Here is a 24,389-nt window from a genome sequence, read left to right on the forward strand (position 1 = left end):
TACATACTATTATTTTTGTGGTTAAATTCGTAAGAAATAGTTGAGACCGAAAATAATGATAATTTCTCTCAGTGGAGACGAAAACTTAGTCGTACACGGAATAAAAATTAGTATCAATTCAAAACTCATACTCTTATATATAAGCAGGAACGTATAATTTTATATGAAAATTTCATTTCACGGAAATTCGTGAATGATAAAAATACGATATTCTTAAAGGAATTATATAGAATTTCTTCATGTGAGCAAGTTTTATTTTCATATATTATTATATATTCTTGCTTAGAGAATATGAGACTTGAATTGATAATAATTTCTTCCTATGCAGGAACAGAAAGATTCTTCTGGGAAGTTTCCGCTCAGCCAATCGCTCTTAGTTATCTTAACTGGGTTTTAATGCAGCCGAATGTTCACACGAATGTCGCGGTAACAGAGATATCGTTTCTCGTCACTTTGTTTTCATTTCTTGTCACCGGTCTCCATCTGGTCCTTATTCAGTCGCAGGAATTGAGTTTTTTTCCCTGTCATTGTCCGCACATCCGCTCTCTGCTTCCTTGTTGAGAAATTCATAAAAGATTCTTTCGCTCGCTTAAATACATAAATTATATAAATTTCTTTCCGCACGTCGTGCGCGGTATCGAAAAATTGAGAAAGCAACGGCCTCAGCAATACCTACCGTTTGGAGAAAGCTTACAAGTCTTCAAACACCCTGTATATATGACGGGCGTATTCTCAGTCGTGTACGCATGTTTAGTGAAACGTACACCGACACCTGTGCCCACCACTGATATTTATGTTACGGAGGAGTACCGACGTTGCAATTTCCTACGGAACGAGAAACGCCGATCGTAACTTCTGCTTGACCGAGTTAGCTGTTGCGTATCCTATTTAAGCCGCGACTGTTCCCTTCACAAAGAAGATGTTACGTGGTTGTTTGCGTCTGAGCGAGGCGCCGTGACCATTAAGAATTAATCCACTCCGGAATGGCCAAGGTCTCGCGAAACGAAGTTTAAGGGCCCGCGCTTTCCTCTTTACAACGCTCGTTCGTACGAATCGGGAAAATCAGACGGCGGAGTTCCGCGACATCGAAATACGATCGGATCTCGCGTGATCTCTTTAGCTTTGGAATCAAAATAAAGAAAAAGGAAAAGGAAAAACAATCCGCTCTGCTCGCTCGCACGCAGCTCAAAGTTCACAGCGTCGAACATTTGACGTTCCCGAGGCGTGCTTGCGCGCGTTACGTAAGAAAGGAAATATCGTCGTCGTAATCGAATGGAGTCTATTCGTTTATCCGGCGATGCGCGACGTTACGATATTGCAACCACGCGAATTGACATTGCGCCGGGAACGAATTTCGCGTAACTGAAAACTGTAACAGAGGTAATGGAGTGTGCGGGAGAGAGGAGGAGACGGAGACGCCTCTCGGGCTTTACGTTTCGGCTCGCTCGAACGACAGCCATGGATAACCCGTCGTTACCTTCGAATCGCGCGCTTATCGCATTAGCGAGATGGCTTATTAACTAGAGTGGAACGGAATTACGGTAACGCGAACGCCTAGTCCGCCGTTACGTCTAAGGCTAACCGCGCTTAAACTGCACGAGCCTACCTGCCCGAACTCTTTCACCTTTTCTCTTTGTCTTTTCTCTTTACTGTCGTCGATTGCCGACCGCTTATCAATACCGCTATAATCATCGGTGACATCGATACTATCCCCGTCCTACTTGAAATTTTCGCGATCGAGGACACGGGAGTGCGAAAGAAAGGACTTCGGGAAACGTCCGAGGTGTAAACCGCTACGTGAAATGATATTCCGTCGCGCCTTTTATTTTTTCCGACTTTTCGACGCGCGACTGTAAATTTGTTTGTCGCGATGACATCGAGATTTTATCTCTTTGGAGAAAAACACCTTAATTTATCATCTTAATTGAAATTCCACACGACGTCCTCAATTACGTGTTTACGTTTTTTCAGCGTAGAATGAGAGCAGCATCACAGGGAGAGGGAGAGGAGAGAGTTCTAATCTGCTGGTTAGCAGTTTCATCAAGTTCTCTCTCTCTTCCTCGCGCGCATGTATACACACACGCACGTACGCACGCACACACAAAACCTAACAACCTAGTTCCGCCTATACCGCATATTTTCCTCGCAGTCGGGGTAATTATTTTATGTGTTCGTGCATCGAATTAGCAAAGGGGGTCATCGTAAAATTCAGAGAATCGCATTCTCCGGTCAGATTCATTTTCCCGTTGCCGTCGAGAGATGGGGATCACTGCAGCGATTCTGCGCCCCGCGGCGCTTCTCTCGCGAAATTTCGGCCGAGAAGCCGCGTCACAACACGTCTCCTCGGAAGCCGCATTTTGCTCAAGACGATTAAGCACGACTGGGTGTCGCCGGTCGTGCCGTATCGCTTCGTCAGCGCGAGTCGTTCGCGCTTATCAGAATTTTACGCGCCGATTCCGATAATCTTCTAACATTCGGCGGGTCCAAATCGCCGCGCTCTCTTGCTCCGAGAGAGCGAGGACACGTGGAGGTACAAAATAAAAAAAGAGAAGAAAATGACACCTATTTAGAATTACTTTACACGATGTCGGTATTGACCGGGGCCTCTCTGTACAGGTCGTGAGTCTGAAGCTTGTAAGAACGAGAGAGAGAGAGAGAGCCTGCGCGTCTTTACGTCGCGCGTAAATCACGCACGGACTTTTACGATCGATCTTTCGCGCATTGAATTCTACAAGACGATGCACGTAGGCGAGATTGCGAGAACGTTTGGGCCGTCCAGGAGAGAAGAATGGCACTTTCCTCGGATGTGATATTTCTGAATTTACATAGAGTATCCCAGGATTAACGTCCGTTTCTTTCTTTCTCTCGTCGCTCTCGAACGTTACGAAATATCCTGCTCTAAAAAATTGTCGCAACTCCGCTCCGCTGATCAAAAAATATTCTGTACTGTATAAATCGATGTAGTCAAAGTATCTCATTCTCGAACGTCCCTCATTTTGGGACGTAATAAAAAAAAAGGAAAGGGACCGGTCGACCAGCTAAAAAATCGTATCTCCGCCCGCGCTCGCGAGGACGGTTCTGATGGTACGCTCGGGATCGCCGTCGATGCACCGGCGATCATGCTGAAGTGGGTGCACTACTGCCCGTTGCCGAAAGATCGTGGGATCGCGTCATCGGACGCGAAGATGGTCGTGCCAGGTGGTGGCGAGACGACGGACGAGAAGGCGGACGAAAGGAAGACGAGCGAACGAAGAAAGGACGGCAGCGGCACGGTGCGAAGTGCGCGAAACGCGAAAACCGCCACGCCGGACGCTATCATGAGAAGATGCTTCCGGTTCGGGGTAAGGAGCGAAGGAAGCCGAACTTGACAGTCGGCTGCACACACACCGGTCTCTCGAGGTCGGCGCGGCTTCTTCCGACGCGTTCGCGTTCTACCCGCGTGTGAACGCCCGAAAGACCGAGAGACGAGATCGCGTTCCCCGTGCCGGAAACAAAATGATAATATTGTTTTTTTTAACGGAAGGAAACCTATTAGTATACATGATTGAGGGAAGGTTGTAAATGACGGAGAATATTGTTGAAACCTGGCAGAGATCAATTTGGGGAGAAACAGTGTGTATAGCATAAATTTATATAGAAAATAATAAAATAAATAAGTAAAAATGGCGAAATATTTTTAAATAATCGTGATCGTACTTTTTACGACATATTTGCGTGTAAATTGGCAGGTATAACTTTTCCCGAAACCAAGAGGTACTTAATGTCTCCTCGATGAACCACAAACACATAAATTCCCACGTATAACTAGCCATCCCAGACAGCAAAGCGCTTAAAGTCGGATCATAGACGTCTTAAAGACATTATAAAAATGTCTTAAAGACATCCCATGATTTTATGATCTTATGATTCCCAGTTTTAGACGTGCTGTCCGGCGTGTATCATCTCGTGTTCCTTTTTGTGTTTGTAATCGTATAATAATATCAACCGACAAGAGGGAAATTGAATTAAGCAGGTTTAATCCTAATCGACGATAGAATCGCTCGAGTCTCACCAGTCTCAGCACAAGGTAGCAATTGATAACAATAGACACACTCTCTCTCCCTCTCTAAAGATATTATCGAAAAGAAAAGCTTTCTAGGAGATTACGGGTAATTTGCATTGCACATACTTCGAAGGGATTAATGTAGATAGCAAAAAAGATTGTTTTATCATCGTCTCTCGCTCCTTTCCGTACATTGTGGCACGAGCTATGATACAAAAGGATAGATAATCGCCAGCTGGAGACTGGCGATTGATCAACGTGGTTTGCGGAACTGGTCTTTATCGTCGTGGCGATCCTTTGCGGATTATGTGATTACGGGCCGGTGCATGATGCGTCGGAGGCATCGCTAACTATGCGTTTCATGGTTCGCAGGGTTCGGATCCGAGGGTAGCGACCTGTAGAGGAAAGCTGCAGAACAAGCGAAGCAAGCTCAATCAGGAGATCAACAAGGAGCTGCGGCTGCGAGCGGGCGCGGAGAATCTTTTCAAGTAAGTTCTCGCTCGAGGATCGTTTAATGAGTCGCAGCTACAGACGTATTGCGCGCGCTAATTGCCACCGCGTGACGATCTCTCGTTACAGGGCGACGACGAACAGAAAGCTGAAGGAGACCGTCGCGTTGGAGCTGAGCTACGTCAACTCGAACTTGCAGTTGTTGAAGGAGCAGCTTGCCGAGCTCAACAGCTCGGTGGAGCTTTATCAGAATGTCGACGGGTAAGTCGGCGAGAATTATGAACCTCGCTTGAGAGATACGTACGGCACGAGGATGCATATATGCGCTACATCGAACGGTATTCTCCTTTCAGCGAGGAGCCCGTTATGCCGATGATACCATTGGGACTAAAGGAGACCAAAGACATCGACTTTCGGGACCCGTTTAAGGTGAGTCGATCGCGCGAACATCGCGGAATCATCGTCATTCGCGATAATGAATCTCTTTCGTTTGCTACTGCATCCTCGCCGTTCATTCGAGCGCCGGCACGTCCGGATTGTCTTCGAAACCCTCCACTGTCCCCTCCTTCCCTCGCGCGAGGACGTTCCTCTGGCCTCGTTTCGCGGGATCTTCGGTTATCTTCAGAAGATCAAGAATATCCGAGGGTGGGCCGATCTCGAGAAAAGCGCGTCGGGAGGTAACCGGTGGCCGAATCGTGATGACCTTTGACTCGCGCTTGCCCAGCTTCTTTCTCGTCGTTGTCGACTCGTCCTTCTTCGCGATTATTGTCACGCACGGCGTCAAGCGGGCCATAGTGATCACCAAACTTCCGGTGGTCGTGTTTCGTTGGACTTTGCTCTTCTCGACCGATATCTCGCAGGGTATGGTCAACTGCAGAATCTTTCCTTTTATGGTAACTCGCACGTAAGTCGGGTTCACGTCGACGTCGATATAAGAGGTGTCCAGGTGCCTGCGAATTCGAGAAATCAATGCGACGAAGATCGAGGAAGAACATCCGTTCCGGTGAATTTTTACAAGTTCCCGAGATGACACGTGGAAATTAATTGTAATGCCAAGAACACAAGGATCGCTCGGTACAGTTATAATTATCACCGCTACCTATAAACGGCGACTTCGAGTATTACGAAATTGGGGTCGTCCTCGTCGTTCAGTTTGAACGGCACTTTCGGCTGATTCATATTGTAAGGCCTTCCATCCGGAGCGAACAACTTCAGCTCACGTTTAGAGAGATCGGCCTTCTTGTCGGAGGCGCGATTCTTCTTCTCTTGTTTCCTGGCAAACCGTTCGGCAATAGCAATCCTGTCTTCCGGCGTATGATAGCTAGGCTGCTTCCAAAAACGATCATCCTCTGATTCGTCATCCTGTTCTGTGTTTGCATTTCCGTTCTGCTCCTCCTTTGTGTTTTCTCTATTTTTTTCTTTGTTCTCCTCTGTAGTATCCTGAAAGAAGATATTACGCGTTCTGATTTGCGTTTTTCAAATTTCTCGAGTGTTTTATGCAACGATCTCTTGCGATTAAAATTAAACATAACTGAAAAATTTCATTATAAAAGTCCAATTGAAGTTTAACTTTCTTAGATGAACTATATCAGTGGCATGTTTCGATATTGTACGAATAATTACTGGACGGAAGTCGATTACGTGCTGCAAATTGCACACGGGAATTCTAGAATTGAATCGCCGACACGACACGACACTGTCATCCGTGTGCCGCTCGTTGTCGCGGAGAACTCACCGTCTCATTTATCTCGGTGATTTCTAGTGTGGCGTCACGACGGCGACGCGCCTGTCGAGCCAGTCTGCTTTTCTCATAGCATCGATACGCCTCGATAACGTCGTCTCGTGCCCGCGCGTACACTTGCAATGCCTTGATGCGTTCCGACCTTTCGATCTCCTTCATGTCAAGCTCACGCAATTGCGGCAGAGTCGCCACGACGTATTCCCTGTAGTATTCGTAATCCGTGCACGGGTTCCCCATTAGAATCAACTGCTCCAGGTTCTCATTGCACCTGACGCGGACGAATCGAATGTGATTTATTACTTCTATTGGACTTGACGAGTGTCACAATGCGAAATCGGTAGAGAGCGGCGGTTCAATTGACGCGGAAGCAGCCCGTGTTGCGAGACATGCGGGCGATTATGATTACGAGAACGACAAATTGCGAACAACCGTGCGTCTGACAGGTCGGTGACGATCAAACATGAAACGAGGAAACGGATGAATGCTCAGGATATGTAGTGTCTATTTGATGTTCCAAATAAATACTCAGAATAAGAATTGATGTGAAATTCTCTCTTGAATCTAGATGAAATGTCTCAACATTTGGAATGCATTACTGAAACATTATAATCTTTGAAATATATATTATTGAATTCGAAAGTGATGTGTCACAGGGAAGGAAACGAATACCTGAGCTTCTTCACACTTTGTAGATTTCCGATAAAATTGATGGTGAGGTCCAACTTTTTCAGGCTCTCCAGGCCTTCCAGATTTTCGATAACCTCGATGTTGTTAATGGCCAGGTTCAAATACTCCAACTTCTTCAGCATATTCAGATTCTCAATCTTCGATATGAGATTGTGCTGCAGCAGGAGAATCTTGAGATCCCTGCAGTGCCTGCCTATCACCTCGATTTTATCGATATTCTCTTGGTGCAGGGCTATCTCCTCCAACGTGGATATCTCGCCCTCGTTGTGCTCCGAGCGCTTTCGTATCAGCTCCAGTGTGATCCTCACCATTTTCGCGTTGCGTCAATCACTGAATTTCAATGAACGACAAACTCGCGATTTCTTCGTATTATCTCAGGTAGAAATGCGCGTTAACCAAGAAGTCGCCTCGCTAGTTGCTAGGAAGATATCGATTCAACATTGTTAGTCGCGTGTCGTGATTCCACATGCTGCACGCACGTGCCGTGAATCGCCGATCGCCCTGCGATGTATGTAAACGAATCATTTCTTTCTTATAGGACTTCATCTTGGAGCATTACAGCGAGGATGGCGAGAACTACGAAGAAGCTATAGCCGATTTGATGGAAACCAGACAAGTAAGGAAATGACTTTTTTCATCGCAAAATTATTTTTATTAATTTAAAAATGCCTATTCATCTAAAAATATATTATTTCTCTTTATTAATTTGAAAAGAGACTTTTTTGGGGGGAATTTCGTTTAGAATATATTTTTGCAATTTTTATGTTTGCAGGCTACAAGAACACCGACAAGAGACTCGGCAGGGATAGCGTTGCTGCTGCGTTATTACAATCAACTCTACTTCATAGAAAGGCGTTTCTTCCCGCCCGATAGGAGCCTCGGCATCTATTTCGAATGGTTCGACTCGCTCACAGGAGTACCCAGCTGTCAGCGAACGGTTGCCTTCGAGAAGGCCTCGATTCTCTTCAATGCCGGCGCGCTCTACACACAGCTGGCCGCCAAGCAGGATCGCATGACCGCTCGCGGTCTTGATCAGGCGGTCGACGCTTTCCTGAGGGCGGCCGGTACCTTCCGATACATTCACGAGAACTTCACGAACGCACCAAGCATGGATCTGGGCCCAGACATGCTGGAGATGCTCGTGCAGCTCATGCTTGTAAGTTTTTTTTCCCCCATCCATGTTATCTTTTCATAATTACATTATTGATTATTATTTCGTAAATCTTAATTTTATGTTTTATAGAAAACTTGGGAAGAAAACGTAGATTATTCTACAAGCGTTAACAACCTTCTAATATTCGTATTCAATTGTATTCAATGTTAATTGTTGACTTATCTTTCGTGTTCCAGGCTCAAGCGCGGGAGTGTCTTTTCGAGAAGCTGGAGCTTCAATCGAGGGACGGGAGGAACATTGACGTTTGCTTGGATCTTGCTCAAGAAGCTGCTCAGGTGAAACGCCTTTCCTACGATAATAATTTTCCCGACGAACGGGAGCGCGAATGATAGTAATAATTAATGCACAGGTGGCTGCTATATATAACGATGTCCACGGATTGATATCGCGCGAGCCAGTCCGTGACTACGTCCCGGAGACTTGGATCTCGTTGATACTAGTGAAGCGTGAGCACCACCTCGCCCTTGCTCACAAGCATATCGCGGTTGGTCTGCTGGACAGACCGATCGCCGAGTTTCGCGTAGAAACTAGGCTCACGTTGGAGCATATCCAGAAGAGCGACGGGAAGACGCAATTGGACACGACAGTTCCCAGGGACGATAATGAGAGGAAATTATTGGGTACGTTCACGCTCATTTGTTTAACGCGTGTGTTCGCGTCGTCCACCTCACGACTTATTCAAATCATTATATTCAACTTCCTTCATTATATTATCAAGTGTTGCTTTTACTCGGTGAAACGAAATTGATCCTGAAACAGTAAAGAAAAGCTGAATTGAATTCAGAGGAATTAAATAAATAGATTAAATGCATATCGTATTCTTATTTGCAGGCAAGGCGCATCTCAGAGAGGCTCTTGTTCTGCACGACGAGAGCCAACGACTGCAGAGAATGTGCCGCGATCTAAAAGGCAAGCAAGCTCTGGCGAGGGTTCTGAAGAAGGCGCAGGAAGCGACTCTTGACAGCTACAACAGATTCGGCAACGAGGACGATTTCCGAGAATTGCTGGATCCGCCTGATATTATTGGTAAACGTTTTACTTAAAAATTTATTTGAGATCGATTTCTTTAATAGCCGTCAAAATGCTAATGTTTTTTTTTCATTTTCTCTTTGCGCTTACAGCTTCCACAAAATTTCAACTTAGCATCACCCATCCGGATTTCGGGCAACACGGAGTGGACGATCTGTTCAGATCGCTGGGACCCGTAGCGATATTCTCGGCCAAACGGCACTGGACCGCGCCGCGATTGGTACAGCTCCAACGAGGTCCTGACGGCGAAGGCTTCGGATTTAGCGTACGCGGCGATGCTCCGGTGATAATAGCCGCCGTCGATCACAATTCGTTAGCCGATGTAAGATCATATTTATCAACAATTTCATTTACTAATATATGTATACGAAGAAACTTGTCATTAGCTCTTTTTATTAATTTTTAAATAATTTCATTAATTCCTATTTTTAACCAAAATATGGCAACGAATGTAATATGATAGCGAGACGTTTCCTCTTGATTTCAGGTTGGTGGGATGAAGGAAGGCGATTTCATAGTCGGCATCGGCGACAAGGACGTCAAATGGGCGTCCCACGAGCAAGTCGTGCGGATGATAAAGCAGTGCGGCGACTTCATAAATTTGAAGTTAGTCACACCCATGGACAGGAACTACTTAAAGGTGAACAATCGAGTCCACGATTGACTGATCTAAAAAAACTGAATGTCAAAGTACGACGATAGAAACTAATCGTTTTAGAAACCAGGGAAACCCAACAGCCACCACGATAAGGGCAGCGTCTCGGCGAGTAGCTCCTCCGGCGTCTCTTCTGGCCAGCCGAGCCCGGCGGGATCCGTCACTACGGCGCACGTAGTCAGGAGGCTGCCGTGGAATCCTTTCAAAAAATCCGGCGTTCAACGTGAGAACAGGGACTTAACCTTCGACAACGTCATCCTCAGATGATCGCCGTGCTAGAAATACATTTCAGGCCGTCCGAGCTTAAAGCACGCCGGGACGAGTCGTTGTTGACTCGTCCTCGCGTATCACGATGATGAGACTCGCGAAAATTCACCCTCCAATCGCCCGGCATCGAGTATTATTATTTGGCGATTGGTAACGGCGTCAGTTATTCGCAATTGTGACACGAGTAGCAAACCGCGGCGGAAAGCGCGAATGTCTTACGTCGTATGTTGCCGATGTCGCGTTCTACGTATTATATGCTACGAATTTATTCACGTGGACATACGACGATCGGAATCTTGCGTACTCGTGCTACGATATCAACGTTCAGCAATTTTTTATCTATCGTTAATTAAAGTTCCGTCCGAATAACCATCAACGATAATATCTTCGTCTTTCGAGCGAGCGTTACGTTCAAATCCAATTCGAAGAGTCTGCGGTTAGGAATTGATTTCTAGTGACACTGAGATTTCGAAATTTCGACGATTGAATATCGCAGACTTCCTTCGCTAACATTTTCCCCTACGAACAAAACATAGTGCCAACACAGGCGTAGTACAAGCGATCCACCACGTTGCAGGAAAATCGCCCGCAACCGCGTGCTCACGCGAAGCAAGCGTGTTTTGTACGATTGAATTAAATTATATTCTCGTCTGATCGTTTATGGAAGTTCGTTTACAGCGAGATGAGGTGGACCAACGAACAGGGATAGGCGCGCTGATAAATGATCGTGTACCAGCGCGAGGGACGACTATTGCGCTCGTATTTGAATTTTCGTTAAATCGCTAAGCGGGTTAAATATAAATCGGGCCTGTTTATGTGAGCGTTTTCGCGCTCGTGCGCGTCTGTACATTTATACATAGCATGTAGCATCGGTAGCGGCGTGTACACAGCTTTTTACTTTATATATATATATATATATATATGTATATATGTATATATATAAAGTATTATATATGTATATCAAAACGAGCAATTATATCGCATACCATTGAGGAGCGATTTTTATTCCGACTTTCCCAAACGTGGATCTCTCTTACTATTATATATACGAGCAGCATGAGTCATAGCTCGAGAGCCCTCGCGAAAGCGAGGTGTCGTATGAAGCGGCAATAACGGAACGGCGGCCGCGGGAGTTTCTAATTGTAGTAATCCGAGAACGTGCCGAGATACGTGGATTTTTGCATAGTCGGTAAATAGCGCGGCGATATCGCGCGTTGTAACATTTACAACCGTCGAAAACTATTTACGATCTCCATCGTGCGAATCGTGTGATCCTTCATAATCGGGATATGGTTTCTCGAAAAACGCGTTCCCGTTGACCTTTGATTGTTGCGAGGGCGCAACCGATGAGAATCAGCGAGCGGTCGAGACGAATCGGCGCCCGGCAGATTTCACGAATGTGTTCGAAACTATCTCGCCGAGGTCGCGTCGAGGTCGATGCACTTTCGTTCCAGCGAGCCGCGTTGGGGAGCTTTTAGGGTCGCCGGAGAAAGTGCAGCGCGGCTGGAGTGTTCTCGGAACGCGTTCTTAGTTGCTCGAACGAAACTTTCGACGCTCGAACTCGTACGGCAATCATCGATGACAACCGCACACTGACACACTCAAAATTCATACCCCATAATGTTTTCAACTTACACGCACGTTTACTGTCAATTTCGTTTCGAGAGCGTTTCATGCACGTAATGAAGAGAATGGATATAGAATTGCTTTTTACAGAGAGGATAATTTATATATTTTTGTGATGATAATTTAGATTCTTGTCGCGCGTATAAAGCTGTCGATAAAATTACCGTGTAATTTACATGTTCAACTGCAGGAAGAACAAAATTCTGGAAGCAATGAAACTCATCAAGAAAAAAATAGGTTAAAAAAAGAAGAAGATATAATTGAGGCCAAAAGTAATTATAATTTTAATGGAATTTCTTTCGGTGCATCAACGGTGAAATTTCACGACGAAATACAAAAGCATCGTGAACGGTACAGCCGGTGTCGTGTATGTCATATCATTTCCTAGAGATTGAAACTTTTACTATTATATCATTTTTAGCCTTTCATACATGTACACATGAGATTGTAACTATTGTAATTAAAGCCATTACAACCTTACCTTATAATTAAACTTACTTCCGTGATTTTCAACCTTACGCGTTATGTGTAAGGCTGAAGTCGTGTACACTGAAAGAAAAAAAGTACTACACTCAAGCAAATGTTTGCTAATGAGTATTGAAGTAATTTCTTGAAATATTTTCTTGAATGTAACATTTTTTTTTTCTTTCAGTGTGATTTCCTGTCTAGGAAATAATACAATATACATGACGCCAGCTGTACGAAAGCGGCAAAGCATGGTTTGCATAAAAACGTTTACTTAACATAGTTTGCTTAGAAACATACTAATGGCTGATCCGAAGCGCTCCAATGACTTTGTTGCATGTCTAGCCGCTATACGTACGACTTACATTCAATTAATTATATGTATAATGTAACGCTTGCGTGAAAAAGTAGTCACTTTAAGTGTGCCGCTAAGAACGCAGCTTTTGTCGTAGCACGAAACGCTTAAAAATAGTAGCTAGTCGCGCCGCTTTTCCGCAGAACGATCAATGCCGTGCTTTCGAAACGTCGCGTTTCGCGCCTATGAATTTTCGATCGCCACTCGTCCCACGCGCCCTCACGTTTTTACGCTCGTTCGGCTATTTCGGGCATTAATTAACGCCAGAAATTTCACCTGCGCCGCTCGTCACGAATGCACATAAGTACGCCTGGAAACTTCGCGTGCCGCGAATTTTCTCCGTCCGTTCTATTTTTCGCACGATAAATTACATCGCCGAAGCAACGGTGACCGTGCGCGCATCGATCTAGGAGGCGGCGGCTTCATTTAACAATCCGCGCTCTCCAAGTTTCGCATTAGTTACGGTTTCGTGAGATTCGGCCCGTCGGAATTTCTACTTTCGACATGGATTCGACGCGCGTGCCTTCGCAAAAACGCAAAACGCGAGCAATGTATAGTGGCTGTCCTTCGAAAGCACGCAACTATGACTCCGCACTGTTCGCTCGCGGTAGGTACGATGGTAATTTATTCCGTAGTTTGCGAAGTCGGCCGAGAGGTCGACTTGATAGCGTAGTTATTCGACAACAGCGAGCAATCGCGCAATTTTTCAGATTCGCGCGTACACGACGATCGCGCCTGACGGAAAGATCGACCCTGATATCGGAAAACGCGGGGGGAAATAGAAAGGCGTGTTGCTTCCCGATATAGCGCGCTTGACTTTCACTGACGTCAAGAAATGTTGTGCCAGTGATCGATTACGCAATAATTTACGTAGCCATAATGGCAGCCATGCATGCGGTACGTCCGGCTTTAGTGTTTGTGAATTAATTTCACGGGATAAAAGGCGGAATCGAATCGCCGGACCGGCTCGACGGGTGAAGCGACGTTTACTCGTTCCCCGGACTTCCGTGTTTCTTTGTGTGTCTTCGCGCCTTACAACGAAACACTGAATTTCAATCGATGTCGTAACTATTTCTAATTTCACTTTTATTAATGTTGATAAATATCCGCCTCTCTCTCTTTCTCTCTCCCTTTTTTTTTCTTTCTCTTTCGCAATTAGAAAATGCAAAGCAGTTAAATGCGATGAGAGATGAAATTTCAAGCTTTCATGGTGTGGGTAAGCGGTTTGATGTGGCTCCTGAGTTGGTACCGTGTCTTTCGAGGATTTGCATCCTAAGTAGCGTCTTTCATGGATACAAATTCTTGAAAGACGCGGCGCCAACTTACTTATTTCAGGGAAAAATCCTATATCATATGGAAATTAGGAGATCGGAAAACGTTCAACGGCCCACCGGACCGGAACGTGGGCGAATTAGGGTTAACGATGTTATTTATACAACTTGAAGGAAAGATATTATTATAAGATATTATGCAAAGAGGACGCTCATTTTTGTAAAGTCAAATGTCGATGTTTGTTTGAAAAGTAATTTTTAGTAAGATATTCTCGAGTTCAGGCACGTTCGAAATCCTTTCGAAAACACTTGCGTAATACCTTTCACATGCTAAGTCATCGGGTTCAATGTCGACGCAGCGAACGGTCATGCTCGATTTTCCGCATTCGATAAAATCGCGCAGTTCGCGAGCGCGCGTTTTTTTCGTGTTTGAAGCCTGGAAAAATCAGCACGAAATGAAAAATAGATGAAAAAAGTTTCGAGGCTGTCTTCGTATCGGAGGAGCAAAAATGCGTGGGAGGAAATCGCTCGTCGAGCCTTTCGATCTTTTAACCGGTAGAAAAGCGATAGCTTGCTAAGGAGCGAACAACGACGCCGGTCGTTGGATGTTGCCGGGGTGAGACCGTGATATTCATCGGAGCGATTTCCGGGCGATCCTCGTTCGAAAGAGCGGTGAAAGCAAAATGGAAGATTACGAGAAGAAAGTGAATCTCCCGGCGCAGAGACCGCTCGAACGACGAGTTGCGCCTCTTCGGCGCTTTTTACGCTGAGGAAAGTAATACATCAGCTTGGGCGATACTTTAATTCGAGTCGGCTTGCGAGAGACTCCCACGATTTCGATGGCGAGCGTATTCGCCAAATTGACGAAAATAAAATTCGCCACTCTACAGCAATTCATACGAAACAGACTTTCTTTCCTCGCGCGAAAGCTCCTTGAATTTTTCAAATCGCGCGTCGTTAACGCGACAATAATGAGGAACAAGGAATGCGGGCTCAAAATCGGAACATTTGTATTTCGTCAGGGCGTTCGGCCGCTAAATTACGACCGCTCGATTCGATTCTCTCGATTTGGCTTTGTGAAAATCGTATGTGCACGCGTGTGACGCATGAAAATACGCGTATAAGCCGACTTCATCGGTATTACACGCGCGTTATGAATTAATAGTCGGCTTCGACTTTTGACATCTTTTGTTCTAATATATCCGTCGCACAAACATCAGTCAGATGTGTAGACCAGAATCACGGACCGTTGCGAACGGCTTATTAATTAGCAGCCATTGCATACGTGCTTCACAAACCGTGCTTTCAACGAGGAAAACAACAACCACTAATAAAACCGTCCCGACGAAAAATAATTGCCAGTAGGGCTCGAGCTTTGATCCGTTCGCCGAATACACGTTTAAACGTTTAGCTTGCATCCGTTTAGAAACGCCTTGTGGAAACTGTTCCGATATAACAAAACATTTAAATGGATTCTGCTTTTCTTTTCCATTAAATTTGCAAAATGTTTTCACAAGTTGTATAAGATGATTTTTCTATTTTGAAACTTCCGTAGTAAAAGAGGGGCGACGAGAGAGAGAGAGAGAGAGAGAGAGAGAGAGAGAGACTAACATTCTTTTCCTCCATATAAACGGATAAATAAACGGATTCAAAATTAATAAACGGAAGCACGCTTTCAAAAGCACTTGCAATCAAGATTACTTTATTATACGTATCTGTAAACGTGTAATATTATACTCTAATTTCCAATCAAAATTGCTTATAACGTCGTGTTTGACTCTCGGGACACGATGTATCCTTCGTTCATCCCGGACAGCGTGAAAAGTTGTCTACAAAAAGTGAGAAGTCTTTTAAGAGACGTCTCAAGACGTCAAAGATCCTCCGCGATATCAACAAGGAAAAAAGCGTGAAGCCGGCTCGTTTACGGCGGATTATCGTGTCTAATCGGACACTCAGGAGGATCGACTCGGATCTCCCGAGCGTCGTTTACGCCTTTGAAATCAATTATTCGCCCATAGATGAGAATATTAAACAATATAAGTGCTGGGGAGATCCTCTCAAGGTCCTCCGTTCGATCGTCGATCATCCCGTTGCCCCGGGATCCTCTCGAGTGATTCGCGCGGATATACCTGTGCGTAATTGCACATAGCGGACATGGGAGAACACTTCTCGCGTTATCCGCCGCGAGAGACGGAGAGCGTCAGGTCGGGGATGTAGGTGAAGGTCCTGAGAGTCCGTCCGCCGAGAGCTAGGCACCGCCACGACGAGATCCCTCCTTAAATTGACCAGCCGGCCGAGCAACCGGGTTACTTCGGTGCACATCGTCCGACTGTTCACGTCTCTCTTTCTCCGTCTATCTCTCGTTTCGCACCTGCTGGTCGGCGTTGCTGAATCGCACGCGGGATACTACGCGTTCTCCAAGTGCGAATCGAAACGTCAGTGCAAACGTCGTCGAGAGAGCCCGAGTTGAGCTTTGCCGATCGACCGGGTGATCTGGCGGGATCCGGCTGAGTAACATTTTGATCGAACGTCTTGCTGTGGGCCGGGAAGAAGACTCGAAGAGAAGGACCACGACCGACCGAGAAAGAGAGAGAGAGAGAGAGAGAGAGATCGTCCAGGAAGGGAGATACGAGAGAAAGTAAATGAAACGGATCTCCATTGTTGACCTGTTAAGTGTGTTAATATTCTCGTGTCGATCGAGAATTTCCTTTGCTCTCCTTTGGTTACGCGTAAATAATTAGTCGAGTAAATGAAGAGGAGGAGGAGGAGAGAGAAGAGAAAGCGCGGTTCAGAAATCGAAATATAACCAGAGGCAAGAAATCTCATCGGATAAGCGTAATTAGGAAAAGTATCAGTTACAAAGGGACTTTTCGAGAGTGAAATGATTTTTCTCGCTTGACAGATCGATAAATAAAGTGATATCCGGTTAAGCGACGTATTGAGTTTCGCGCTCGGGAGGTAGACATGCGCGGCTGAGGAAGAGAAAGCGGACGAAAGGGCCGGGAAACGAGAAGCCGGAACTGCAAAATTCGAACGGGAGATCGATTTAGGGCTTCCCGCGGAGGCGCGATTTAGAGTTTATCCGCGAACGGCAGAGCCTCTCCCGTCTACGAAAGTGTTCGGCGAGTGGAGTAAAAGTGGATCAACGTAACCCGTCCATCGAGTTCGCGCGATAATTTCTTCTCGGCGACGACGATCGAGACTCCGGGCGATACCGCGCTTACTACGGTAATTTCGGAGTAAAAACGCTAATTGTACGAACGACAATCGACTCACTTCGAGCGAACAAGCGAGGAACGAACAGGCGAATAGTGAACTTTTATGACCGGACTCGTTACAATTTGGAAAGTGTGCCACGCCATAACGAGTCCGAACGTTTCGATTTGCCCGTAAAGTGGCTTATCAAAGAAAATCCGTGCACTCTAGACGCGAATGCGCACATTCATGTTACACATTCGCTGCTCGTTCGCTCAGTGCACACCCTTAATAAGCTCGTTATCGTTTCGAGGATGCTTCTCGGCCGCAAAAGTCGTTCGCTCGGCGAGCAAGAGCGATATCGCACACTCGCGTTATACGGTATTATGCGCTTCGTTTCTCGCGATAGAGGATAGAAAGTCGGGTGCGCTCACGGGCGAATATAGAAACGCGCGTGTTCCCGTTGCGTCGAGGTCTCTTCGGTAACGCTCCTCCTCGCCGACGTCGTCTCGCTTTCGTTCTTAAGCGAGTTGCTTAAGCGAGCCGTGTACTCGCGCGGAATTATAAGGACCGCTCGGCGATGGCTGCTCCTCGAGGATCGCTCCGAGTTTCTAACGCTCGCAGACGACCGCTCGATGTAATCGTCATATTCGCGCGTTTCGCCCGACGAAGAGGCTCGACTTTGTATGTAGAAACTATCTTCGTTATCTTGACATAATTCCTCGGCCGACTAAACTATACACGGTTGTGATACCGTGACACTCTGCCCGCGATGCTTTCTCTTTACGCTCCATATCATATCAGCGATTCCTCGACGAGAGCGGGCGAGAGAGCGAGCGAGCCCGGATAACATAGTCGAGATTTCCACTTCCAATTTTCGCTACTCGTTTTAACGTCGCGCCTTTTCTTTCTACATTTCCGTGGTTACCGTCACGCGTACCTTACGACGCGTCAGTTTCGCAGACGAAAGACGGCTCTCGAGCGGTACTGCCATTCGGTTCGCCAATTTCTCATCCTTTATCTCGCGTCTTCTCTTTAGGCTGCGGCATAAACGACTCGTAATGTAAGAAATCGCCTCAGCCAGGCGAGACCACACGTGGCCCGTCGACTCGGCGAAGGCCGGGGAGTTCAACCTTGACTTTGAACGTCTTAATTCCCGCGAGCTGTTTTTCATTGACCTGTGCTCCGCCACGCTTCGAGAGAATCGCGGGAATGAATAGAAATTCACTTCTTCTCCGCGATTTTCCACGATTTTCTTCTTGATTTTATCGTCGACGAAGGGAGTGACGATAGCGATTGTGTTTCTAATTATTTCGGGCTGTCGAAATCGAACTTTTTGGAAAACGACGGGATAACGTTGTTCGATCGGCGGATCTATCGGGATAAGATGTCGAATTACACTTTTCAGACGATGGTGATGGAAGGACAACAGGATCAGGAGCAGGAGTACAAGACCACGTTGGACTCGGAGATGCTGGAGATAGCTAGGCTGGAACTGCGCGAGGACGACAACACGCGGGAGCAGGCGTTGGAGCAGTTTCGCCATTGGCTCGAGAAGCACCCGACGATCAAGAAGTGCCGCACCAACTCGTTGTTCCTGCTGCGTTTCCTCAGAACGAAGAAGTTCAGTCTGCCGATGGCGCAGGAGATGCTTGAGCGCTACATCACCTTCCGGCAGCTCTATCCCGACTGGTTCAAGAAGCTCGACATCGAAGACCCGGACCTCGAGGCCATCATCGACAGCGGCTACCTGGTGCCCCTGCCGAAGCGGGATCAGCATGGTCGCAAAGTGATACTGTCGTGCGCAGGTAACGATCGAAGGATATCACGAGAGTGTTGAAAATTGGCTCGATTACAAAACTAAAATTGGCTAAACGCGCGAGAGATTCGATCGTCTCTTGGATAACTTCCAACGAGCTACAATTCTGGCATATCCATATGGAAGAACAATTCCGTTGGTTTTTTTCTGAATTTTCCACCGCCTGAGGACCAAATAAAAACTCGGTTATAGACATGGAAAGATTCCTGTAGAAGATCTCTACTCAGTCAATTACTCGCAATTGTCTCAACCGAGTTCAGGGTGACTTTCACCAACAAACGATCCGATTGAGCTAGTTGGCGATCGAAAATTGCCGTCAGTCAAGCATTACCCGCTCGAATTCGCTAATACGGAAAGAAATGATTAACCTTTCGATTGTTCAACAAGTTGCGGAACTGAAAATTAGCAATTCATATTATTATTCATCAATCAGCTTAATCAGAGTTTGACGGAAGTCCGCTCTTGATGCAGCTGAATGTTTCACACGAATATTCTCAGTCGCGGTAATAACGGAGATATCGTTCCTGGATTTTCATCCGGTCGCTCTACTCGGTCGCAGGAAGTGCAATTTTTTTTCCCCGCGCGTATCTTCCCGTTCTTGTTTTCCAGGACGCTTCGATCCGTACAAATTCTCGTCGGTGCACATGGCGCGGATCCACAGCATGGTGATGGAGACTCTGATGGACGACGAGGAGAATCAGGTGCGCGGCTACACGTACATCAACGACGTGTCGGGATTGACGATGGGCCATCTGAGCGCATGGTCCTTGACGGACATTCGCAATATACTCAGGTGCATACAGAACGGCACGCCGGTGCGTCACAAGTATACGCATTTAATCAATATTCCCGGCAGCGTGGCGAAGATCATCGAGTTCTCTATCTCGTTGCTGAACGACAAGCTCAAGGCGCGCGTTATGGTAAGCATCGTGAATTATGTTAAGTATATGAGTAAATTCGCACGGCCGTGTTCGTTCCTATGAATGTTTCTCTCGCTTTCTTCCTTTCTCTGTGACGCTCCTCGCGCAGATACACAAGGACATGGATGAGCTGCGAGATGCGATCGATCCGAAGATACTGCCGGAGGAATACGGCGGGGAGGTGCCGCTCGCGGAAATGATCGGTACGTGTGGACGAACTACCGTAACTTCTTCCTCTCTTTTCACTCTCGAGATTTCTTGCAGTGAAATTTTACCTCGAGAGGTAAAGTAACCACTCGTACGGAGTGAATTGTTTACTATGAATCGTCGAGTAAATATTTTCACTCGAAACTCAAGAGTGAACCTGACGTATTTGGTTAACGGAACAAATTCACTTTAATGGATTGAAACAATCACTCTAAGCTCGAGTGAAACATTCGCTCTTGCGATCTCGAGTGGCAGTATTTTCAATGTCGCTTCGAGTGAAAATACTTTACCACTTTTCATTTGTTTTGTTTTGGAGTGAAATTCCGCTCCATGAAACTCAAAGAATACTTCGGACGGGCCGCGTGATAGCGAAGAAACCATTCACGACTGGACAGAAGTACGCAAAGGCGGACAAAATTTCTATTCTATTTTCAAATAATATATTCTATTCGGTTCGAGAGAGAGAAAGAGAAAGGAGAGAGAAAGATACGTTAGTCAGTTAAATAATTTATTCAAGAAGTTATACAGAGAGAAGTCGTTCGGAATACAAATACAATTCGTACTCCGGCGAATGTCTTTTCGGTATCGCCATTGTCATCCATAATTCATAGCGCACGTCATAACGTACGTTTCAGCCGAATTTAAAAAGGACCTGAAGCGGCACAGAGACCGGCTCATAGCTCTCGACGAGATGTACATCGAGATCTCGCCGAAGGACTACCACGCCAACAACGAAGAGTTCGGCGGCATATGCGGTTCCTTCCGGAAATTGGAAGTCGATTGAGTCTACTTTCGCTGCGGGACCTCGCGAACTTCATCGATCATCTACGTGCGACCGCACTATCGATACCGACTAGCAGCCGTTTTGCCAAAAATCTGAAATCTTATTTTATCTTTAGCGAAGAGAGAGTTATATATGCGAGAGTTCTCGTAGAATTTGTTATCGTGTTATCATACACGAATTGCGGATACGTTGATTATGAATACACTAATTGATTCGAGTGACAGCTTGCACCAACGAGCTCGGCTAACTGGCTTTTATTAATTGTGTCTTGCGTCTCTCTAGAAATTTCTTAATAACAAGAAAAGGTATATATGTGTTAACAGGGGAGAATATATTTAATTAGTTGTAATTAGCGCCGGCGAAGTTGGTGCAATCGGGTTTGCGCGCGCGTGAAATAAGAGAAGTCCGATACATAGTAATATCACGAGTGTTGCAAATAAGCATCTATATACATTAATTTGTACAATAAGCGTATGACCGTAACAATTAAGGCTCATTAGTGCGCACGAGTGCGTAATACTCGCACTGCCGGTGGTACCAAGTTACCTATGATCTGTAAGTTATTAAGCCCGACTATACCGTTAAGATGAATCGTGACCTGACACACGTTCCTCGTTGCCGCTGCAATAGGACGCGTCGTTCCAATTACGAGACGGGCACTTAGCGATATCGCGTCATTTTAATCAGCAGACATTGATTGAATTAAGAAACAGAGCTATTAAGCACGCATGTATAGGATTCGTTGCTTTACGTTTGTGTTGGAAAGTTCTTAGTTTACCCTTAATAATCCGGTAAAGGATCCACTTACATGATTCTTTGGTGGAAGCGTAATCGTGTGATTACTTAGTTATTATTAGTTATCGTAATTATACGCTATATGAATTGTGATGTCGATCGAATCTCTATTACCAGTCTGTATTTTTACCAGTGCTTCGTATACGTTTGGCACAAGGCCGTGTGATTATGTAAATTTGCCTTCGACACGATCGCATGCATAATTTGATACACGATAAACGATAACAAGGTACGGTGATGAAACGGCCATATTCTGCATTGAATCTCTGGTGAAAATACAGGTTTACGATCTTGTTATATACTATTTAATATTTTTCTAGCTTGACTGGGGATAATAATGATAGTTACTTGTGGTAGAAGTAACATTTTTATATATGCAATCTCGCGAATTTATTACAGATATATTACTTGAATAAGAAAATATTTTATTTTATCCATGGCGATTCTTTTAAGAGGGTATATGTTTATCGAATAAAAATTTGCTAATCGTTTCATTGTAACGTAAAACATTTATTTTTTTTTTAGACAAACGTAGATTATTTTATGAACTTAGAAGAGATTACGGGTCGACCGTCGATTGAAAGAGTATCGATGCACATTATCCGCCGTAATACAGAGTTAAAACCCGCATTTTACTACACATGGTGATATCGTCTAATTGATTATGCGCAAACACATAAAAATATTTAGAACTTTGATGATACTGAACCGATCGTGTAAGTAAACTAAACACTCTTCTTTGTACATGCACTCACACTAATTGTTGTTTATTAATTCTTTCAAGAACTTTGTGTTAGACGGAGCTGTCGTGTAAAGACTTCCTGAAATGAGGAAAAGAGAAATCGAAATGCAAGCCGGATGCTATAAACGTTTTTCCGATTGTCAGAATAGCATCGCAAATATTAAAATATTCACACTTCGATGGATACGAAGCATTATTTTATCATCGTCATCGTTACACAGATATGGTTGTTTGTTTATACATACCAACAAAATTTCTCGGGCTATCATCCGCCGTGATAATTCGGCAGTTTTTCTTTTCTTCTACTTTAAATCCTAAACAACGGAATCGCTCATCGGTTTTGTAGAGATTACTGTCTTTCCTTGGCGTGAAGTAAGGCTGCCCACTGAAGGGATTGATAAAGTCCGCCCAGTAACCATTCATTTTGAGCTTTAGGCACATGTCCACAGCTGCTAGAACAAACTAATAGGCTGATGTTGTATACACGTGTCACTTGTTGCCACCTGTATTTTTATTCTTTTATAAGTTCTGTATTATCTATGTGACTTACATATTTAGCGAGTTTTTCCGTTTCGACATCTGTACGCCATCTCAGTAACTTGGGATTTGCCTTTTGACTAATAGTTATAATGGTGAGATCTGAAGCAGCCATATCCAAGAGTGTTCCTGGAAATAGTTCCTCGATACCTTTTCGCAAGAGGACGGGACACTCTTGCGCTGTACACTTCAATGTCGAATGTACGTTTTTCCATTTGATCATATTTGCTTGATACTTATTCCTATCATTCAATAAATTTTCAAATTTTTCATCATCATACGTTTCAAGGAATTGAGTCTTCATTTGGGCAGTAGTTGTAACATCTAACCACGCTAATCCAACGCTTCCAGGAAGATAAAATCGAAAGCCGTTCGGCGTTAGCAACTCCCAATTGGAATTGGCATCCAACATGTTACTTCGGACACCTGTATATTATATTTTATGCTTTAATATGTATGATATGTTTGATAAATTTGAAATAAATAGAAATCTACAAATAGAATAATATAAGATTTGCACAAGCTAATGAGTCATCAGTAATTCTCTTCTTTTAATAAAGCACAGTTTATTTATTAATACTGTGCAAATTTCTGAATCAACAGTTTTTCTTTTGACATTGTATAGTCTAGCAAGACAGACGACTATGTAAGCATTCAAGAAATAACTCATTAGTTAAACAATTACATATATTGTATATTATCTGGATTAATAACAATATTATTCTAGGCATAACACTGTCGACAATCAATTTGACTTTGCAAATACTTATTTAAGTAACATTAATGTGCATAAAGCGTCGTTTGAAGGGAATGATAAAAATAGAGAAGCTATTTACCATCCAACGAATCCCCATTGGCGTTGATGTAAGAATTTGTGCTCCTGTCGCTGCGGCGGAAATAAAGAGCTCTCATGAGCGTATTAAACAGCGGCGGAGTACTAAAACGTTTTCCGTACTTTATACAGAGCATCTGGAACGTGTGTTAGAAGGGTTACTGGTCACGATCGTAAACGAATGAGCTAAAGAGATTGTTTCGGTCTTAGCCTTTTAATTACCGTTATGAGTAACAGTACATTATAAGGAGTGTAGACGAAATTAACATAACAGATTATACGATGAAAACAACCCTCTATTTATAACTTTCGTTCATATCGCACAACATTTCACTTGTCACGTAGATAAGGTTAGTATTCGACTAGTCAGTCGATGCTCGATTCTCACTTCATTAAAGGGTCGATTATCCTTCTTGATGTCATCAAATTCGACGAACAGACGTGTCGATAGTTTTATAATGCGATGTATATTTTCTTCCAGTCACGAAGCCAGTCCTGTTTGAATTATTTTTCAATTGTATAATTATCGCGTCGGTCCAGAATGACTGATTTCAAATTTGCACCTCGAGAGGAAAGTCCATCCGAGTCAGTGTTGCTGATGAATGAAAAGTTATTTCTGACCCGTCGTTGAGTCGTACTATTTGAGAAAATTGAAAATTCGTCTGACTTGTCGTTGAGTCATATCACGACTGATTACGACCATTTTCATTTAAAGACGATGGCGCCTCGTAGAGGAGAATTTGGAATTAACAAAAAAGTTACCGATAATTTTTTTTATCGTAACATGTTTTTTCGC

At 44.7% G+C, this 24,389-nt stretch overlaps 3 protein-coding genes across 4 annotated transcripts; 1 reads left to right on the forward strand and 2 right to left on the reverse strand.

The window, feature by feature from the left end:
* Nucleotides 1–392: 392 nt before the first annotated feature.
* LOC106747737 (rhophilin-2) lies at nucleotides 393–22,304 on the forward strand. The gene is made up of 15 exons (XM_014625596.1): nucleotides 393–3,341; nucleotides 4,415–4,530; nucleotides 4,622–4,753; nucleotides 4,846–4,921; nucleotides 7,459–7,536; nucleotides 7,693–8,076; nucleotides 8,271–8,369; nucleotides 8,444–8,714; nucleotides 8,926–9,120; nucleotides 9,216–9,445; nucleotides 9,611–9,763; nucleotides 18,366–18,765; nucleotides 19,386–19,696; nucleotides 19,806–19,899; nucleotides 20,539–22,304. Exons 1-15 carry the CDS (start codon nucleotides 3,120–3,122, stop codon nucleotides 20,685–20,687), a joined length of 2,910 nt encoding a protein of 969 aa, XP_014481082.1. The 5' UTR covers nucleotides 393–3,119; the 3' UTR covers nucleotides 20,688–22,304.
* Nucleotides 4,955–7,450, reverse strand: LOC106747738 (protein tilB). Its single transcript, XM_014625597.1, has 4 exons — nucleotides 6,903–7,450; nucleotides 6,228–6,501; nucleotides 5,592–5,932; nucleotides 4,955–5,442 (listed from the first exon to the last, which is right to left on the reverse strand). The coding sequence occupies exons 1-4, from the start codon at nucleotides 7,229–7,231 to the stop codon at nucleotides 5,004–5,006; spliced, it is 1,383 nt and encodes a 460-aa protein (XP_014481083.1). The 5' UTR covers nucleotides 7,232–7,450; the 3' UTR covers nucleotides 4,955–5,003.
* Nucleotides 21,972–24,244, reverse strand: LOC106747736 (methylmalonic aciduria and homocystinuria type D homolog, mitochondrial). Of its 2 annotated transcripts, none has more exons than XM_014625595.1 (5): nucleotides 23,982–24,244; nucleotides 23,598–23,730; nucleotides 22,775–23,187; nucleotides 22,470–22,686; nucleotides 21,972–22,303 (listed from the first exon to the last, which is right to left on the reverse strand). In XM_014625595.1, exons 2-5 carry the CDS (start codon nucleotides 23,728–23,730, stop codon nucleotides 22,239–22,241), a joined length of 828 nt encoding a protein of 275 aa, XP_014481081.1. In that variant the 5' UTR covers nucleotides 23,982–24,244; the 3' UTR covers nucleotides 21,972–22,238. The 2 variants fall into 2 exon arrangements, with proteins under 2 accessions (XP_014481081.1, XP_014481079.1); XM_014625593.1 differs by having other exon boundaries at nucleotides 23,816–24,242.
* Between the last annotated feature and the right edge of the window lie 145 nt (nucleotides 24,245–24,389).

Source organism: Dinoponera quadriceps, unplaced genomic scaffold, assembly GCF_001313825.1.
Source record: "Dinoponera quadriceps isolate SergipeBrazil2010 unplaced genomic scaffold, ASM131382v1 scaffold1395, whole genome shotgun sequence".
Classification (NCBI taxonomy): Eukaryota; Metazoa; Arthropoda; class Insecta; order Hymenoptera; family Formicidae; genus Dinoponera; species Dinoponera quadriceps.

What these genes read in the sequence shown, in the direction of transcription:
- LOC106747736 (XM_014625595.1), bottom strand. Translation starts at nt 23,730, where the DNA reads ATGCTCTGTATAAAGTACGGAAAACGTTTTAGTACTCCGCCGCTGTTT. An exon ending in CAATGGGGATTCGTTGGATG is followed by an intron (nt 23,188 to 23,597) that starts GTAAATAGCTTC and finishes TATAATATACAG; the next exon opens with GTGTCCGAAGTAACATGTTG. An exon ending in CGGAAAAACTCGCTAAATAT is followed by an intron (nt 22,687 to 22,774) that starts GTAAGTCACATA and finishes TCAGCCTATTAG; the next exon opens with TTTGTTCTAGCAGCTGTGGA.
- LOC106747737 (XM_014625596.1), top strand. Translation starts at nt 3,120, where the DNA reads ATGCTGAAGTGGGTGCACTACTGCCCGTTGCCGAAAGATCGTGGGATC. An exon ending in ATTTGATGGAAACCAGACAA is followed by an intron (nt 7,537 to 7,692) that starts GTAAGGAAATGA and finishes TTATGTTTGCAG; the next exon opens with GCTACAAGAACACCGACAAG. An exon ending in AGTGATACTGTCGTGCGCAG is followed by an intron (nt 18,766 to 19,385) that starts GTAACGATCGAA and finishes CTTGTTTTCCAG; the next exon opens with GACGCTTCGATCCGTACAAA.
- LOC106747738 (XM_014625597.1), bottom strand. Translation starts at nt 7,231, where the DNA reads ATGGTGAGGATCACACTGGAGCTGATACGAAAGCGCTCGGAGCACAAC. An exon ending in TCACCGAGATAAATGAGACG is followed by an intron (nt 5,933 to 6,227) that starts GTGAGTTCTCCG and finishes ATCTTCTTTCAG; the next exon opens with GATACTACAGAGGAGAACAA. An exon ending in CTCGAAGTCGCCGTTTATAG is followed by an intron (nt 5,443 to 5,591) that starts GTAGCGGTGATA and finishes TCGAATTCGCAG; the next exon opens with GCACCTGGACACCTCTTATA.